The following is a 19,225-nucleotide window of genomic DNA, read 5'->3' on the forward strand; positions in this document are numbered from 1 at the left end:
TTTAAATTAATTATCATGGAGCAATTGGTGAATTTTTTTTTTTTTTGGTACTGGGGATCGAACTCAGGACCTTGCGCTTTTGAGGCAGGCAGCGGAACCACTGAGCTAAATCCCCGGCCCTGGTGAATTGTTTTGAGTCAACTCTATCATTCTGCTATTTTTATTTCATTGTTGATGCCCAATTCTTTCTCCTCTTTTTGACTTTCTATGAGCTCCTTGTAACCAGCTTTACTTCCCTTCTTCAAGAAGTTACAGCATAAGGGAGCCTGGTGAGATTCTGGGAGGAATCAAGCAATAAAAACAATACTGTACTCTTTCCTTGAATTTCAGAGGAGGAGTAGAGTTTAAGTGCCTTCACCCCCACCTCATACATAAATAGTGACTATGTTTGGTGATGAATATTTTGATTGTAGAAACACTACCTAATATATAGATATAATGTATAATCACCATGTCATATACCTTGAATGGTCAATGAAATGTTTTTGAATTTAAAAAAGATCATATGCTGCCTGGCCTGGTGGCAGAATCCTGTAACCACAGCACTCTGGAAGGCTGAGGCAAGGAGAGTGTAAGTTTGAGCCCACCCTGGCAACGTAGCATTTTATTGAGACCCTGTGTCAAAATAAAATTTAAAAAAAAAAAATAAATAAAGGCCAGGGGATGAAGCTCAGTGTCAAGGCCTTGGGTTCAATCTTCAATACTGAAAAACAAAACCATATGCTAATTATTCTCACTTGCTTTTACTCAACCAAAGTCTAGTACTTGGGCTGTGGTTTCATGTACAAGCTTTCAGGGAGAAACAGAGCATGAAGGTTACGATCCCTGGTGCCATCCCTCGGTCCTGGAGGATCAGGGAGAGAGAATAGTGGGTGTTTGGTCATCAGAAGGCGGAGAGCTTCAGCTATTGTCTTCAGCATCTCGCTCTCGTGGACACAGGCTGATGCTGTGGATTTTTCCAGTGAAGATCATGCAGTGATTATCCCAGAAAAATGTAGGGAATAGGAAAGAATACTGAAAAGCTTTTCTCCAGTTGTTCCCCTCAGTAGAGAGTCCTCTGTCCTCTGCCTAGGAGCCACACTTCCCAGGTCCCTGCAGGGCGGCCCTCAGTGGCAGCCAGCCTTCCTCTGGACTGGATGGCTCCACTTGTGCCCAATCAGTCAGGAAAGGCCTCGGCCCAGGAACCCAGGAGATGCTCTGATGATTTAGCAGCCCGGGAGCCTGGTCCAGCATTGGAGACCAGGTAAAGCACTTGACCCTAAATAAAAGCCAGCTTTGTCAAAGCAGGATTTATGAATTTTAAAGATTTTAGTCTCCATTTGATTGATTCATCCTTCACATCTTCACCTGGGCTCACTTCTTGTTTGCTAGAAAAAGAGTATCACACATCGCCTGTCTGAAAGCAGCAGACATATCACAAACACACAAAAAGCAACAAAAAGGCAAGTTTTCTCTTTGCCAGAATAGCCATAAAATCATGAAATAGTGGGGAGAAAAATAGCAGTGTCAAGTACACTAAGATTTTCCACTAAGGTAAATAATGTCAAGTGTGGCCTTTGGTGCTCTTGTTATTCACTATGCCCTGTGAAGCATTTTTAAGGTGATTGATAGTTTCAAATGTTTCCATCTGTTCTGTAATTTAGCTAGACCATTAAGCAAATGCACAGAATCTAGGCTTTGTATTAAAATACATGCATGATTCAATACTAAGACTATGAAAATTGACAGCATTGCATAAGAATACTAAAATAGCTCACCACCTTAAAAAGGATACTTGGATTCATGTGAAATTTTTATATGTACTATGATCAATGAGGACTCCTCATATATTAAACATTTTGTCAGCATTAGGGACAAGAATCCTCAGAACAAAGCAGATTTACTCTACACAGAAACAATAAAAAGGGAAATCTTTAATTTTATGGCCTTCTATGCAGCGTTCTATCCTCTACACAGCTTAGCCAAGCAGAAGGAGCCGTACTGTACCAGGGCAATGCCTCCTCCGTAGTCCTTGTCACACACCATTCCTTGAAAGACGGCACCGATGTAACTGGGTGCTTCTCTGTAACTGAAAGTTTACAGTGGGTCAAAATCATACTTTTGCAAAAGTAAGCCCAACCAATATCAGTTTTCATAGGAAAAATTTTAATGTTGTGCATTGATATAAAACTCATAAATATGTCCACCTAGCATCAGTGTAAACACAGCTTAGGATGTGACTATTGTATGTTTCTGCATAGTTTGAAAACAATAAAACAGATTTAGAAAACAAACACAAAGTGCCTATTCATATGGCTTCTTATACCATATTGACGATTCATATTATGCTGTCTTTTTAAATTACAACGAATAAATCCCTCAAAATAAATATGATAAACAAAATTCCCTAAACTAAAAAGGTTAAGGCAATGCAGCTGACAAATTGGCAGAGTACTCTAGAAACCAAAGGCCCCTTGCTTGGTTAGAATCAGCCCACCAGGGCCATGGAGACGTGTAGCATCTGCATGGATGAGACAGAAGACTAAAAGTACTAAAACTTTAAAATCTTGACATGTAAGTTGTATGTAATAATATATTTCAAAATACTGATAAGAGAAAAACAAAGAGCTTACTAAATTGAAGGCCAGCTTATCCACTAAAAGCCTCACCACTGTGTGGCTTCATTATGGTTGTATTATATTGAAATGTACAATAGTGTTTCTATTTCTTTGTAATTTTTTTCTACTTTTTGGCCAGCAAAGGAAAGAAGGAGGCTATATTCATGGAGTTCAGGTAATAGCTTACTGTTGATATTCAATGCACATCAAGAGACATTTACTGAAGTGGTGAATCATGTGGCATGTGGTCGAAAACTGAAAAAACGAGTTTTCACAACAGACCACCAGATAAAGTGAGGGAAGTCAATAACTGTGCCATAGATATGAACGGTGCTGTGGCAAACAGTATTCACATGGTGGTGCATAGCAGGAAAAATGGCAAATAGCTTTAACCTAAAGGCACATCGATTGTCAGAAATCAGATCAAACTGGTGTTTTCTTTGTGGAAACCTTAGTAATTCCAAAATATGCTTACATAAGTAAAAATGCCACATCATGCGGACGTAAAACAAGGTAAGATTTTTTCCAGTCTTGAAATTGGTGTAATAACTCATTAACATCTCCAGTGGTTGGAACTTTGTTCTCATCTGTCCAAAGTTCCAGTGAAGCCAGAATTACTGTAAGATTAAAGGAACTAAAAATCTAAAACAGGACACAAACAGAAAACATGTTCAAATGGCATGGTCTAAATGGATTTGCTAATATATCTGTGAAAATCAATGAAGACATGCATTAAACAACTGAACTGTAAGAATGGACCAGATCTTTCTCTACACTAATTGGTAGTAAATGATATGAACAATACAAGTAAAACTCAACACTTTAAAATGCTTGCACTTGGGCCGGGGATTTAGCTCAGAGATTTCACCGCCTGCTGCACAAGCACAAGGACCCGAGTTTGATCCCCGGTACCAAAAAAAAAAAGGAACCCAGGCTTTCATTCCACCATCTCTATGTCTACAACTGTGATGATAGACTGCCAAGAATCTGTAGGCTGCAGAGATGGGGCCTCTCTTGACACACGATGTTAGATACCTATGTTAGGAGATTCCCAGTGCTTCTTCCACTAATGGTTATTTAAATTCTGATTTATTTCTGGACTTTGCAGTAAAACTCAGGAACTAGAAAGGGATTGGGATTAAACGATTCTACAAGACATTGTTGCCTCAACTCAAAAGATTTGGGACTTGTGCAGGCTCTCTTTGTATATTTGTTTCCTAAGTTTGTCTTGCTCTTAATGTGCTTGAATTTGGAGAATTGCATGTGGAAGCCCAAGCCTTTAGGTAAAAAAAGTCTTCAAGGACTGTGATTAAGAGTCATCCTGGCCATCCCAAGCTCCTAGGGCAGAGAAGGTGAGTCACACAGGCACCAGAAGCACATCCTCTCCCACCATGGACATGAGAAGACATGTAAACAAGCCTCAAAAACAGACTTCTGGATCACCTACAGCAATCCCAAAGGGAAACAAGTTGGAACAATCTGATACTCAACCACCTGGACTCTCTGAACTGGCAACAAAAGAGGATCTGGGAAAAATGAAATCAGAAATAATTACTCAGATAACAGCAAAGACTGTGCTCATGGTGCAAGACATGATTAATAAATCTAGAGAGGACACAGATAAAAAAATAGAGGATCTGAGGAACATGATGGAATCCCAACATAGGAAACAAATGGAATCCATAAAGCAGATGCAAACAGATTTCCAGGAGATTAAAAACTCCATTGAAAGTCTGCACAGCAGAACGAACCAATGTGAGGATAGAATTTCACATATAGAAGATAAGATTTCAATTAGTGACCAGGAAAAGAAAAATTGCTTTAAAATTGTAAGAGAACACGAGAAATCAATCCAGCAGCTGCTAGACAATGCAAAGAAGAATAACATAAGACTGATTGGAGTCAATGAAGAAAGAGGAGAGAATGCAGATGACATAAAAAAAACTGTTCACAGAAGTGATGGCAGAAAACTTCCCAAGGAGGGGAAAAGAACTTGACATACAGATAAGTGAGGCATATAGGACTCCAGCTAGCCCTGATCAAAAACAATCTACACATAGGCATATAATAGTTAGGATTCCAGAAATCCAACAGAAGAACAAAATTCTACAAGCAGTGAGAGAAAAGAAACAAATCACATACAGAGGAAAACCCATCAGAATCACAGCAGACTTCTCAATGCAAACCCTCAAGGCAAGAAGAGCTTGGAGTGATGTATTTCAAGCCCTAAAGGAAAACAGCCTCCAACCCAGATTGATGTACTCTGTAAAACTCTCTTTCAAAATTGATGGAGAAATATGACACTTTCATGATAAAGAGCACCTCAGGAACTTCATGAATACCAATCCGGCACTCCAAAAAATTTTAGACAATACCCTAGGAAAAAACAATGAGGATCACAACTCTAGGAAACCCAGCAGAATGAATCCATTGGGTGTGACAAATTAAACACAAAGGGGGGAAAATCCGACAAAAAGAAAAGTAATGACAAGGCTTTTAAAACTTTTAACTTCATCTCCCTAATGAGTGCATAATTCAATCCTGTTATTGTACTGATTAGTGTTTTTCTGATTCTAGAGTTGCACACCTTTCCTTGTGCTATATTGGCTATTTATCATCTACTTATGTTTACTTTTTAATTGGGTTGTCTATTAATGAGCTGCAAGAGTTCTTTATATATTCTGGTCATAGGTTATATGCATTGTAAATATGGTCTATTTAAGGACTACCTTTCATTTTAATGATGTCATTTAAAATTCTAAATTTTGATGGAATCTCATTTATCAATTTTTCTTTTATACATCATGTTTTCTGTATCCTAGGTAGTTCTTGCCTACCCTGAATTCATAAAAATTTTCCCTTATAATTTCTTCTTAAAGTTTTATACTTTTAGGCTTTCTTATTTAGGTTCATAGATCCCTTCAAGTTATTTTCATGTACGAAAATAAAGGGTTGAGGTTAATTTTTTATAAACGGGTACCACGTGTTCTAGTACCATTTGCTGAAAACACTATCTCTTCCTCAGCTCTTGAATTGAGTTTATATTCTATAAAATGCTAATGTTAAATAATCTTTCAAAACTCAGTGGACCATATATGTGTGGTTCTATTTCTAGATTCTCTGTTTTATTCAAATGATCTATATGTCTTTCCTTACACCAATACTGCCTTGATTACTGTAGCTTTAGAAGAATTCTTAAAATTAGGTACTAAACATCTTCCAACACTGTTTTTTTTTTTAACTTTTCTAGGTCCTTTGTACTCCTACATAACTTTTAAATTTCAATATCCAATTCTTCATTTATAGCAAGTATACACAGACCTGAATTTTTTTTTATATACCTTGTGTTTTCTAATTCTGCTAAATTCAAATACATGTTCTAGGGGCTCCTGGAGATTTCTTAGTATTTTCTCTGTAGATGATCATTTCATCTACATATAAAGATTTTGCTTCTACCTTGCCAATCCTATCCTAATTGCATCATTTTGTTGCTAGACTATTTTGGATGGGCCTAGGTTTCAACGTTTAATGGACAGATAAAGAGTAAGCATATCTGCCCTTGTTCCCCACCTTAAGGAGAAAGCATTGTATCTTCTCCATTCATATAAGGTGTTCTCACTGGAAGTATGGAGTACATGGCTTTAATCTGTTGAGAAGGTTCTGTTCTACTTCTAGGCTCCTGATAGCTTTTACCATGAACAGCTGTAGAATTTAGTCCAATATTTTTTCTCCAACTAGTGACAGGATCATATGGCTTTTTCCTTTCCTCTGTTAAAATGATGACTACTGGTGGTGGATCTTCCAATGCTGAACCAACACTGCCATCCCTGTAACAAAACCACTTTCTACATACTGCCAGATCTGACTTCTAATAGTTTGTTTTGTTAAACAAATTTCTATCTATGTTCATACTTTTTTCTTCTATTTTCTTTATCCAGTTTTAGGATTAGCACAATGTTGATTTCCTAAAATGAGGGGAGAAGTGTTCCTTCTTTTTTCTGCTTTAATTGTTTGATACAATTTATCAGTTAAAATGTATATGAGCCTGCTGTTGTCATATAGGTAGGTTTTCCAGCTAGGAATATACTTCCTTTAATAGGAGCTATTCAAATTTTATATTTCCTCCAGAGTTAGTTTCATTAATTTGTCTTCCAAGGTACTTCTTAGAAGTTGTCAAATTTATTTCAAAACAGATTTTTGAAATATGCTTTCTATATCCTCTTAAATTCTGTAAAATCTGTGGTAATGTCTCCTAGATCTTGATATGATAATTTTTAAAATGTATAATTGATATTGTGTAATAGGAAGAAAAGGTCTAAAGGAGCAGGGGAAGTGGGAGGGGCAGGGGAAAGGAAAAAAGGGAAAAGAAAAAATATGAGAAAAGGAAAAAAATGCGAACAAAGTCTTTGCAAATAGGGAAAGGTGGAGGGGGTGAAGGGAGGGCAGGGAAAGGGGGAAAAATAAGAACCAAGAGACTCATGTAATGGTACAAGATCCCAATGATGAATGTAACTGTACTGTATACCTAAAATGGACCAATAAATTTAATGGGAAAATAAAATAAAATAAAATAAAATGCTTGCATTTAAGCCAGCCCCAAAACAAGTGCATTATTTAATTTAATTCTTACAGTAGCCTAAGTAGGGTTGGATGTGGTGATGGAGGCCTATAACATCAATACTTCAGGAGGCTGAGGCAAGAGGACTTCAAGTCCAAACCCAGCCTGGGAGACTCAACAAAGCCCTGTCAAAAAAAAGGGGATGGGGATGGGGATGTAGTTCTGCATTCAATTTCCAACCTCCAGTACAGCCAAACAAATTTGTTTTTATTTTCATTTTTAAATTATTTTACTTTATTAGTACATGCATGTAGTACACAATGTTTACATTTCTTGTGGGAATTTGGTACATCTACATAACACATCTCACTTCCTTTTTCATCTACTTTCCCCCCTCCTCCTTCAATTCATCCTTTGATACCCTTCCTTTAAAAAAATAATCTAACTAGCTATATATGATTATCATTGTTCCTACTTTATGGATAAGAAACTAAAATTTAGCTCTCCCTACATAACAGAAAACATGGATATTCAGAAAGTGTCCTAAAAGAAGGTAAATGAACTATTTTCATAATACAAGCAAGTGCAAAAGTTATTGAAGAAGCAAACACTTACACCATTCATCAATCCAACCAACTGGAAAATTTTCCGAGTGACAGTAGCTGTAGTGGAACCCAAATGCTTGTACTGAAAAATACAATAAAGTTTTAGAGCTACATATACATTGCTTAACACTCAAATGTTTGTGATTATTGTTTAATTTTTAATAGAAGGAAATTAAAAATTATTTAAATTATCAACACCATAGATTTTACCAACACTGCATTATCAGTAGGCACACAATATAATTTGTATTTAGTGTGAAAAATGGAAAATATCAAAACTAAAAAGAAACTACAGACAAAGTATAATTCCACTATGAAAAATGTATGATGGGGCTGCAGATGTAGCTCAGTGGCGCAGCGCCTGCTTGGCAAGTGTGAGGCTCTGAGTTCAATTCCCAGTACTAAAAAAAGAAAAGAAAATGATAAAAACAGCTGGCAGAAATCTTTAACTTTAAAGTATAAGATTTAAATAGGAATACCTTTTCTAAAGGTAAAAAAATCTAAAAGAGTAAGATTAAACCCTGATTTCATCTATTCAAAGACAGGTGTGCCTGAAACTTCTCTTAAACAATTATGAAAATATTAGTAGAAAGTTAAAAACTCAGAAGAAAAACAGCTACAGAGAAAAGAAAAGGAGAAAAGACAAAGACAAAATATAGAAACTAAAAAAATCGATGACTAGTAAATGACTAAGAAGATCTATGAAATGTGAATCATAAACCTTGCCAGTTGTGTTGGAGCATGCCTGTAATCCCAGTATTGGGGAGACTGAGGAAGGAGGTTCACCTTGAGTTTGATGTCAGCCTGGGCTACACAGTGAGTTCAAGGCCACCTCAAAATACATAGCAAGACCTTGTCTAAAAACAAAATGAAATAAAAAATGAATCATGAACCAGTAGAGTAATATGATTCACCATGAAAACCCTAAAATATTTGGATGGGATATATTGATGTCTCTAAAAGCTACAAAAGACAGAATGACTTAAATTTTGTTTAAGAAGTAGCTAAGGCTGAAAAAACTTCCAAAAGAGGTGTGTGAAATTTTCCAATAATATTACATATTCAATGACTTCATTCATATAGCATTTGCCTAAAAGTTAAGGGAAGAGGGATGAGACAGTAATGAATTAGTCTTAAAAAGCAGCACAACAGCCAGCACCCAGAAGGAAGCTCTCCCGCTGCCATCCCAAGCTCCTAGGGCAGAGAAGGTGACCTGGTCCCAGCACCTGGAAGGAAGCTCCCCTGCCACCATCCCATGCTCCTAGGGCAGAGAAAGTGAGTCATGCAGGCGCCAGAAGCACACCCCACCACCACCACCGTGCACATGAGAAGACATGTAAACAAGCCTCAAAAACAGACTTCTGGATCACCTACAGCAATCCCAAAGGGAAACAAGTTGGAACAATCTGATACTCAACCACCTGGACTCTCTGAACTGGCAACAAAAGAGGATCTGGGAAAAATGAAATCAGAAATAATTACTCAGATAACAGCAAAGATTGTGCTCATGGTGCAAGACATGATTAATAAATCTAGAGAGGACACAGATTAAAAAAATAGAGGATCTGAGGATCATGATGGAATCCCAACATAGGAAACAAATGAAATCCATAAAGCAGATGCAAACAGATTTCCAGGAGATTAAAAACTCCATTGAAAGTCTGAACAGCAGAATGAACCAATGTGAAGATAGAATTTCACATATAGAAGATAAGATTGCAATTAGTGACCAGGAAAAGAAAAATTGCTTTAAAATTGTAAGAGAACATGAGAAATCAATCCAGCAGCTGCTAGACAATGCAAAGAAGAATAACATAAGACTGATTGGTGTCAATGAAGAAAGAGGAGAGTGCAGATGACATAAGAAAACTGTTCACAGAAGTGATGGCAGAAAACTTCCCAAGGAGGGGAAAAGAACTTGACATACAGATAAGTGAGGCATATAGGACTCCAGCTAGCCCTGATCAAAAACAATCTACACATAGGCATATAATAGTTAGGATTCCAGAAATCCAACAGAAGAACAAAATTCTACAAGCATGTGCATGGTGGTGGTGGTGGTGGTGGTGGGGGTGCTTCTGGTGCCTGCATGACTCACCTTCTCTGCCCTAGGAGCATGGGATGGTGGCGGGGGAGCTTCTTTCTGGGTGGTGGGACCAGCTCACCTTCTCTGCCCTATGAACTTGGGATGGGGGCAGGGGAGCTTCCTTCTGGGTTCTGGGACTGGCTCAGCTTCTCTGCCCTAGGAGCTTGGGATGGCGGTGGGGGAGCTTCCTTCCTCTGATTAGGTGTTTTCAGCATGACTCAATGGCTGGTTAGCTATTGACAAAGGTAGAAGGCAATTCCTTGGGGAATTTCAAAAATATGTTGAGAAATCATGATATGTTTTTAATGAGTAATGTTGGGAAGTTGCTCACAAACTTGAGATAAAAGATGGAAGAAACAATGAAGTTATTTCAGTAATTCTAAATTTCACATAATTGTACTTCCATTTCATGAGGAAATCTTGCACAAAATACCTAGAACAATAATACTCTCTTCTATTTCCTCTGTAAACCACTGCTTTTCTGTCTACCGAATGATTTTATGGATGAGAAATTTTTTTTTCCTCTTCAGTAATATAAAAAATTAAGAATAATTTTAAAATTTAAAAATGTTAAGTGTACATACAAGAAGTTTCTATTATTCTAAAACTATCTGAAAACTGGTATAAAACTACCATTTATTTTTATTTGCACTATTTTACAAAATTAAGAAAAAAATTTTCACAAATATGATTCCTAATTTCTTACTGATATAAATAAAATTATTTATATCAGTTATTAAAAGTTATTAAAACATAGCTACTGCAAAGTTATTCTGCAATATATTAATTTCAAATTATTTTTATAATTCCTCATTGCTAAGATAAAAGTGATATAAGACAAATAAATTGGAATCTACTTACCAAATCTTTTTCAACTATAAGATGCAATTCTATGTACTGAAAGAATTCTGATGATGGCTAAAAAGAACCAGAAATTGAGAAAACCTTTACTATGTGTATGTTGACTGTAGCTCTTCTTGTTTTACACTGGTATCTGATCCATTGCAAGTTCAAAACCATCTCCCACTAGCTAAAATTTGTTCCTTATAATATGAAAAGATGTATTAAAGAGGGAGAAACAAATCTGAAGTTTGAGTAGAGATCAGAGAAGTGATGCCTATAATAACTTGGAGGGGGAAAACTTTTGGGAAAAGTCAATAAATTTAGAGCTTATTGACTACTCATTTTACCTGGCTTCAAAATTATCTCTCCTGACCCAAATCTTAGAAATTTAGGGTTTTGTTTTTGAAGACCAGATGAAATCCTTTTATGATCTAATAGTCTTTTTACTATCTCCATGCAACACTAAACACCAAATGTTTCACACCTTAAATAGGAAAGATACAATCCTTCACTTGTGAGATTCCATCATTTCACCAAAATCCATAAGTAAGAGTATTTTTTTGAACTTAAACTACTGACACCATATTAATGGATTGGAGGATTTAAAATGGTTTATTTTGCTTTAGCCAACACCAAGCATTAGTTGTCTAACATTCCCTGAACAAATCTTTGTCCATTTTCAAGTTTGAGATGGAGCTTAGTAATATTTAGTTTAATCTCATTTCTTTATTTACTGAAAAACATATTTATTTGGGGAAAAATAAGAAGTCCACTTTAGCTAAGTAAATGAAAATTTAATACAAGAGCATAAAAGAATGCATGTATCTGTTAAAAGGTGGGTAGGTGCCAGATTTCAAGACTTCAAAAGCCAGCTCCTTTAGTAAGAGAAGGTCGTCATAGAAGACATGAGAATGCTTACATATGTGATACATAAACTTGACTCCACCTCAAGGATGACAATTTCCTTGGTCAAAATAAATACTGAAGAATTGGATATAGGCAAACAGACTAGAGAACATGCTGCTGTGCTGATACAGTTGTAATTTAGATGGCTTAAAGGTAGATTTAGAAGTCATATGTTCATTAATTCCACCTTGGGTACTTTTCTTTGCTAAGACAAAATACCTGATACCCAAAGTTAAAGGAGGAAAGGTTATTTGGCTCACAGTTTGCAGAGATTTTGATTCATAGTTGGCTGGCTCCAAAGCAGGGTGGCAGGGCAGAGGACCATCACAGAGAAGAAATAGTCCATGGCAAGCAGACAGTGGAGATTAGCCCTCATTCTGTCCCTTATATTTTATGCAAGCTACTTGCCCTAAGTTTGGTGTAGCACTCACACTCTTAATCCCAGCCAAAACTATGCCAGTAGACTAATTTAGTAATCACACACCCTTGATCTCAGTACAACATACCTTTGATCAAGCCACCTCTGAAAAGCCATCCCCCAATGACTGTATAAAGGCTTTGGTAGAAATCTAGACACAAGCCACAACACATATGAATATTGTGGGTTTGGGAAGGAATATGAAGATAGTAGATAAATAGTAGATAGATAGATAATAGATAGATAGATAGAGATAGACAAATCAATAGAACATAGATTATAGATAGATAGATAGATAGATCCATAGATGATGTGTGCTATGTGTGTCTTTTTCTTTAAGTTGGGCAACTGATATGAGCAGTGACTCAGAAGAATAGTATTGGAGTGGGAATAGAAGATCTGTAAGTTTCTTACGTAAAGCCATGGACAAATGTATGGTAAGATGAACAAGCTAAACTTGAGAAATAAGAGTACTTAAATGCAAATGCATAAGGAAAAGAGAGTGAAAACAGAAAACAGGAGTTTTACAGAGTAGATAGTGAGTTAAAAATACTGTTAGGTTTTAATTATATTTCACTCTTCAAATGTTTTAGCATTTCAAAGAGCTGATTTAGCAATGGATTACCACTGATTAAAATATTTTTGGAAAACCCATATTCTTCTGAATATCAGCAAATAAGAATGACAGCTCCACTTTTTGCAATATGAAGCAACCAAGTGAAGGAAAGGATAATTGTAAATATATAGCTAAGATACACTACTTTATTTTGTTTATTTGTATTTTTAATATGGAGGACTCAAATATTTTCATAGAATGATAAATCAAAATGTTAGAAAGGATAAAATGATTAGCAAAATAAGATTCTGGTGTCATTCTCTTTAAAATTATAAGAATATGGGCCGGGGCCTTAGCTCATTGGCACCATGCCTGTCTTGCAAGTCCAAGGTCGCAAGTTTGATCCCTGATTCCAAAAAAGAAAAGAATTATAAGAATATAACCCAAAGTGAGATAAAGTAACATTCAGATTTAGGAATCCAATTTTTAGCACTGGGACTAGTACAGACAGAAAGAGGAAAGCAAATAAAATTAAATAGAAGGTTTCAGAGATGTAGACAGAAAATGTAGATGATGAGATGGAAAATAATGGAGAGAAGAATTATAGTATTTAGTGATGATAAACACAGTACACCTGAATTAAAATTAAATACATAAATGAAAGCAGTCTTAAATAAATATATATTTATTGGTACATTTTAGGTATAAAATACATTTACATTTATCATTGGGTGTTTGTACCAGAACATGATGCATCTTAGTTTTTATTTTTCCTCCCATTACCTGTGCATCCTTCACCTCTTCCACCCTTCCCTATCTACAGAGTTTGATTCCATTTTTTTCTCATAATTTTTTTCTTTCCCTTCTTCCCTTTCCCCTTTCCCTTCCACCATCCCCAAACCCTTGGACCTTTTCTTATTTCAAATTATCAATTATTCATTTTAATCATTTTCATCCTTATTTACACTTTCAATTTCTCACACTAGAGAAACTATTGGTTTTTACACATGTGTGTCCTATTTATTTCACTTAAGAGTATGGCCTCATTATGCATCCATTTAGCTATAAATTTTTCTAGTTTCTCATTTTTTATGGCTGAGTAGTACTACATTTTATTAAAAAACCACATCTTCTTTACCCACTTTCCAGTTGATGGGCATTTGAGCTGTTTCCAAGCTTTAGCTATTACAAATTGTGCCACTATAAACATAGGTGCACATATATCACTGTGGTATGATTCTTTTAATTCTTTGGGGAAGATTCCCAGTAGGGGAATAGCTGGGTCAAATGGGACCTGTAGTCCTAGTTCTTTGAGGTATTGCCATACTGATTTCCACAGTGGTTGCACCAATCTACATTCCCACCAACAATGGAAAATGGTTCCTTTCTCCTCACAACCCCGCCAGCATTTGTTATTGGTTGATTTCTTGATAGCAGCCATTCTTTGTGGGGTGAGGTGGAATCTTAGTGTTGTTTTCATCTGCATCTCTCAAATGACCAGTGATGTTGAACATTTTTTCATATATTTACTTGCTGTTTTTACTTCTTTGTCTGAGAAATGTCTGTTCATTTCGGTTGCCCATTTTTGAACTGGGTCTTTGAATTTGGGAGGTCTGATTTTTTTCAGTTCTTTATATATTTTTGATAGTAGACCTTTGTCTGAGTTACAGCTGCTAAATATTTCTTCCCACATTGTAGGTTGTCTCTTAGCTCTGTTGGTAGTTTCTCTTGCAGTGCAGAAGTGTTTTAATAAGATGAGATCCCAGTTGTTGATTCTTTGTGCTAGCTCCCATGCTACTGAAGATTTGTTCATAAAGTCTTTTCCTTTCCCAATGTCATCAAGAGTTCTACCTAACTTATCTTCCAGCAAGTTTCATGTTTCTGTCTTAATATCTAGATCTTTAATCCACTTCAATCTTAGTTTAGTGCACGGTGATAGGTATGAGTCTAGTTTTAATCTTTGGCAGGTTGAAATCCAGTTTTTCCAACACCATTTATTAAATAGACTATCTTTCCTCCAATGAGGGTGGTTGGCTCCTTTGTCAAAGATGACGTGACTGAGTATGTCTGGAGTTCTTTCTGCATCTTCTAATCTATTCCACTGATCTTTGGGTCTGTTTCTTTCCCAGTATCATGCTGTTTTTATCACAGTGGCTTTGTAATATAGCTTCAAGTTGGGGATTGTGATGCCCCCAGCCATGTCTCTGTTGCCTAGAATTGCTTTTGCTATTCTAGGTTTCTTCTGTTAATGAAAGCAGTCTTAAAAGAGAAGTCACAAAAGTCACTGTATTCTATAATGCAATTTACATAAAATTTTCTGAATAGGAAGATGGGGAGAATTGGTAAAGAGATAGGAAGTCTCTTTGTAGGCCTCTGCCACAAATATTTGACTATAAAAGTATGAAGGACATGAAAACTGTATTAACACACATATATAAAATAGTATTAATTGATGTGTTTCAACAAACCATTATTCAAAAAGCAGTTTGTGGACAAGATTTGGCCCAAGAGCCATAATTTGTAAACAAGGACATTAAACACTATTATATCACTATTATATTTTATTTCATAATATACATATGTAATGCATAATATAAAATATGAAAAACTGTATATCATTCAAAGCTTTTAGGAGAGGAAAGTAACATAATTAAAACATTTTAATAAAAATGAGGCAAAGAGAAAAGAATGAAGGAATAAATGACCTACTTTAGAGAAAAATGGTCAGATCTGATCTATGGTGAAAAATAGCCACAACGTACTATTGGAAAGAGCCACACTTTGATGAAAATACTGTTAGCTACTCTGTCAACAAAAAATTGAAATTATTTATATTAATAAAATCAGAAATGAGAGAACATTGCTACCAATAATACAGAAATTTAAAGCACTGCAGGGAACCTTACAAAACTAGTTTTCATGCAAACTAATTAATTAATCTTGGTGCATGTATCCAGATAGAAGTCTCTCTGTGTGTGGAGGGTGTCAATAAATAACTTGTTTGCCAGAAAGCTAGTATATTGCTGTATTTATGTTGCTGTCAAATGATAACCTTGCAGTTTATTCATACTTACCTTTACAGTTTGTATTTTATAGGTCATATTTTTTAAATCAGTATTTTTCAAAGTATGGAGAGAAACATCTTTATTCTCCTGTTTTATTTGATAAAGGATGTGTTCAAAACCAACAGAAGACTCCAGAGGTTCAATTGCATAACTAATATTTTCAAACTGCAGTACGCCCCTACAAATTCCAAAGAGAAGGTGTATAAGTGAATTAATACATTTTACAAAGGAATCAAGTGCCACTTAGTTTTCAATGGTATGCATATTATTATTAGCCTTAGTCTTGGGAAATAAACTAGAGAAAGTTACTGGGTATTCTCAAACTCACTGAGGGACGCAGAATTGTAATGTGCTTGGTATTTGGTAAGACGTTAATATTTGATTTTCTCCAAACATACAAGTAATTCAGCATAAGGGTAGGAGCCATCATGAAAAATAATCTAACGTATTTTATAATCCATACAATTATATATGACAACCTGAGTCCAGTACACGTGGTAATGATCACCAAAGACTTTGGATAGCCTTCAATATATCCTTGGTAGTAGCAAAAATTCTGAAAGATAAAGATGAAATACATATAATATGTATTAGAATAGCTCATGCTAAATATAACATTTTCAGATATTTCAAACATATATTGTGTATTGGTCAAGTACTCATTGTTTCCATAATCAATTTATAAAATTAGTAGATGAGCATATAGCTCAATTTTCCCAAATAATCCCACAGGTTCGTAAAGAATAAGGATGGCATCACACCTGCCTGGCAAGTGCAAGGTCCTGAGTTCGATCCCCTGTACTGCACAAAACTAAAACTAAAACTGAAAATAAAGAATGAGGGTTTTTTCATATGGTATACATTAAATAGGACTTTACTGATCACTAGGTTCAAGGCAAAAATGATCAAAAACTCATTCTTTTGTATTCTTCTGACTTAATTGTGTATGGTAAGAGAAACAAAATGAATCTAAAAGAGAAATAGTTTATTTTTCTAAACTAATTTGAGTGGCATGGTGGAGTAACTTGTACAGACTTAACCCTCACACAATTAAAAATGCTGGACAGTTTTATAGACTTCAACTACAAAGGCAGGCAGAGAAAGAAAAGGAGGATGCAAACCAGTGCAGAGAGAAGGCCCTGGCTTTGCTGAGATGCTCAGTTCCTGGGGCTTGGGTGGCAGGGACTTCCGGGGCAGGGCAGCATGGATGGCAGCTAAGGTCCCCCAGGAAACACAGCTCTCAGCTGAAGGATGGAGGCCAGGGTTTCAGAACTGCAGGAAACTGAGGGCAATGTCCAGGGTAGGAGGGAGGACCCAAGGGTGGCTTTAGATTTTCCTCTACTTTCTAGATTTGGTTTTCCTGATGCAAACCATCACTTTTACTTTCAAGTATTTTATTTTATTTTTGGTACCAGGGACCGAACTGAGGACCTTGCACTTACGAGGCAGGCACAGTGCCACTGAGCTAAAGCCCCAGCCCCAGGTATTTTACATCCTATTCAAAAACTACTGCCACATGGACAGAAGCACATTCATGCACACCATCCTGAAACAAGTAAGCTAGAAAGATCCCCATCATATCTGGTTTGTTAACCATTAACAGGGCTGAGTACACATCATCAAAAGGAAATGGTGACATTTGTGTTGAAACAAGATATAACCTCAATCCTTCTGCTCCAGAACAGTGGGCCCTAAATAATATATCATAAAAACTCATTTCATAAAGGTAAAACACACAATTAAAAAACATACCTGAACCTCTTCTTCTAAAGGTTTCATAATCCCTGCATCATCATAGCCATAAACTTTAAAATTATAAGGTAAAAAAGTTCTGTAAATATAAACATAAAAAAATTTAATCGGAAAACTGCTTCCTAAACTTTCATTTTGGAAAAGATACTTATTAGATTTATTATGGATGGGTAGGTTGGCAGAAAAAAAGATTTTTCAGGGTAGAACTTTCACCTCCTTAAATTTCCCCAAATGGCCAAGGAATCTTGAGCAAACAGCACACAGTGGAGGATCAGACTACTTGGTTTCAAGGCTACCATAATCAAAGCAACATGGTGTTGGTGTACAAACAGATACATAGCCCCATGGAGTAGAACAGGGATCAGAGAAATAGATCGGTGCATTTATAGTCAATTGATATTTAACAAAGTTGCCAAGGACACAAAGGACAAAGAACAGTCCCTTCCAAAACTATTGTTTGGAAAACTGGATATCCACATGCACAAAATAAAACCAGACCTCTGTCTCACATCCATGCAAAAATCAACTAAAATCGATTAAAAACTTACATATAAGAACTGAAACTTTAAAGCCACTAGAAGAAATCATACTGGAGCACTTTCTGACATTAGCCTGGGCCGTGAGTTTTTGTTGTGACTATAACATAGTACAAGTAATGAAAGTAAAACTAGACAAGTGGAATTGCATTAGACTTAAAAGCTTCTGCAAAGCAAAAGAACAGAGTGAAGAGATGACTTAAGAAAATATTTGCAAATTACACTGTTACAGCTCTGGGAGGGCAGGCAGACCGAGGAAGAGAGTGCGGTCCAGAACTGTAAAGAAAGGTTTATTTGCTAGAGGGCCCAGTGGAAGTCACCTTCCAGAATCTGAGCCCTGATTTTAGGTGTTTTTTTTCATTTTTATATTGCTCTTTAGGCAGGGCGAGGAAGCAAGCAGAATTTTACAAAAGCAGAACTTAGCACAGGGGCAGGAGATACAGGAAGATGTTGCTTTTACAGTTTTTCTTTAAGACTTAGGGAGGTATAGGCAAGTGTTGTTTCAGCAATTCATCTTTTGGGCACAGTGACCTTTGTGGGTTTAGTAGGACAGGCAAGCCTTGAGACTGTCAGTCTCTGCCAAGCTTTGAGACTGGTAGTCTCTGCTTTGTCTTTGGTTTTTTCATTTCAATACATTTGATAAAGGGTTAATATTTAGTATGTAGAATATATAAGGAACTGGGCAGCAAGAAAAAACAATTTTAAAAATAGGCAGAGGATATGAATAGATATTTCTCAAAAGAATCCACGCAAAAAGCCAACAGGTATATTTTTTAAATGCTCAGTATACTAGCCCTCAGGAAAATGCAAATTAATATGATAAGAAATATCACTCTTAGACTTCTTAGAATAGTGTCAAAAAGAAAAATGATGCCCAGTGTTGGATGGGATGTGGAGAAAAAAGGAACCTTTGTTCATTTTTCCCAGGAATGTAAACTAGTACAGCCATTACAGAAAGTAGTAGTGCCTGAAAAATTAAAAACAGAATGACCACTTTTTCCATATACACATATATGAGAAGAAATCAGTATGATGAAGAGACATCTGCATTCCAAGTTCATTGCAGTAGCATTCAAGATATAGAATCAAGATACAAAGTCAAACTAAGTTTCTATCAATCATTGAATGAATAAATGAATGTGAGGGACACACACACACACACACACCAGAGTGGAATATTATTAAGCCTTAACAAAGCAGGAAACCCTATTACTTGGGAGAACACAGACAAATCTGGAAGACATTATGTTAAGGGAAATCAGCCAGACACAGAGAAATATTGTGTGACCTCACTTGTGGTGGA

General features: G+C 36.1%; 1 protein-coding gene across 1 annotated transcript in view; it reads right to left on the reverse strand.

Annotated features, from left to right (window-relative positions):
• Adam2 (ADAM metallopeptidase domain 2) overlaps positions 1-19,225 on the reverse strand; it is a 65,954-nt gene that overhangs the window by 37,965 nt on the left and 8,764 nt on the right. The window contains exons 4-10 of the mRNA XM_004848391.3: positions 17,387-17,465; positions 16,114-16,190; positions 15,644-15,812; positions 10,708-10,764; positions 7,771-7,842; positions 3,073-3,239; positions 1,987-2,068 (exon numbers count right to left, since the gene is read on the reverse strand). Coding sequence (XP_004848448.2) covers positions 1,987-2,068; positions 3,073-3,239; positions 7,771-7,842; positions 10,708-10,764; positions 15,644-15,812; positions 16,114-16,190; positions 17,387-17,465 — 703 coding nt within the window. The remainder of the gene's footprint in view (positions 1-1,986; positions 2,069-3,072; positions 3,240-7,770; positions 7,843-10,707; positions 10,765-15,643; positions 15,813-16,113; positions 16,191-17,386; positions 17,466-19,225) is intronic.

The sequence above is a fragment of the Heterocephalus glaber genome, unplaced genomic scaffold (genome assembly GCF_053883595.1).
Source record: "Heterocephalus glaber isolate CG9 unplaced genomic scaffold, H.glaber_assembly_v1.0 deba00001460, whole genome shotgun sequence".
Lineage (NCBI taxonomy): Eukaryota > Metazoa > Chordata > Mammalia > Rodentia > Bathyergidae > Heterocephalus > Heterocephalus glaber.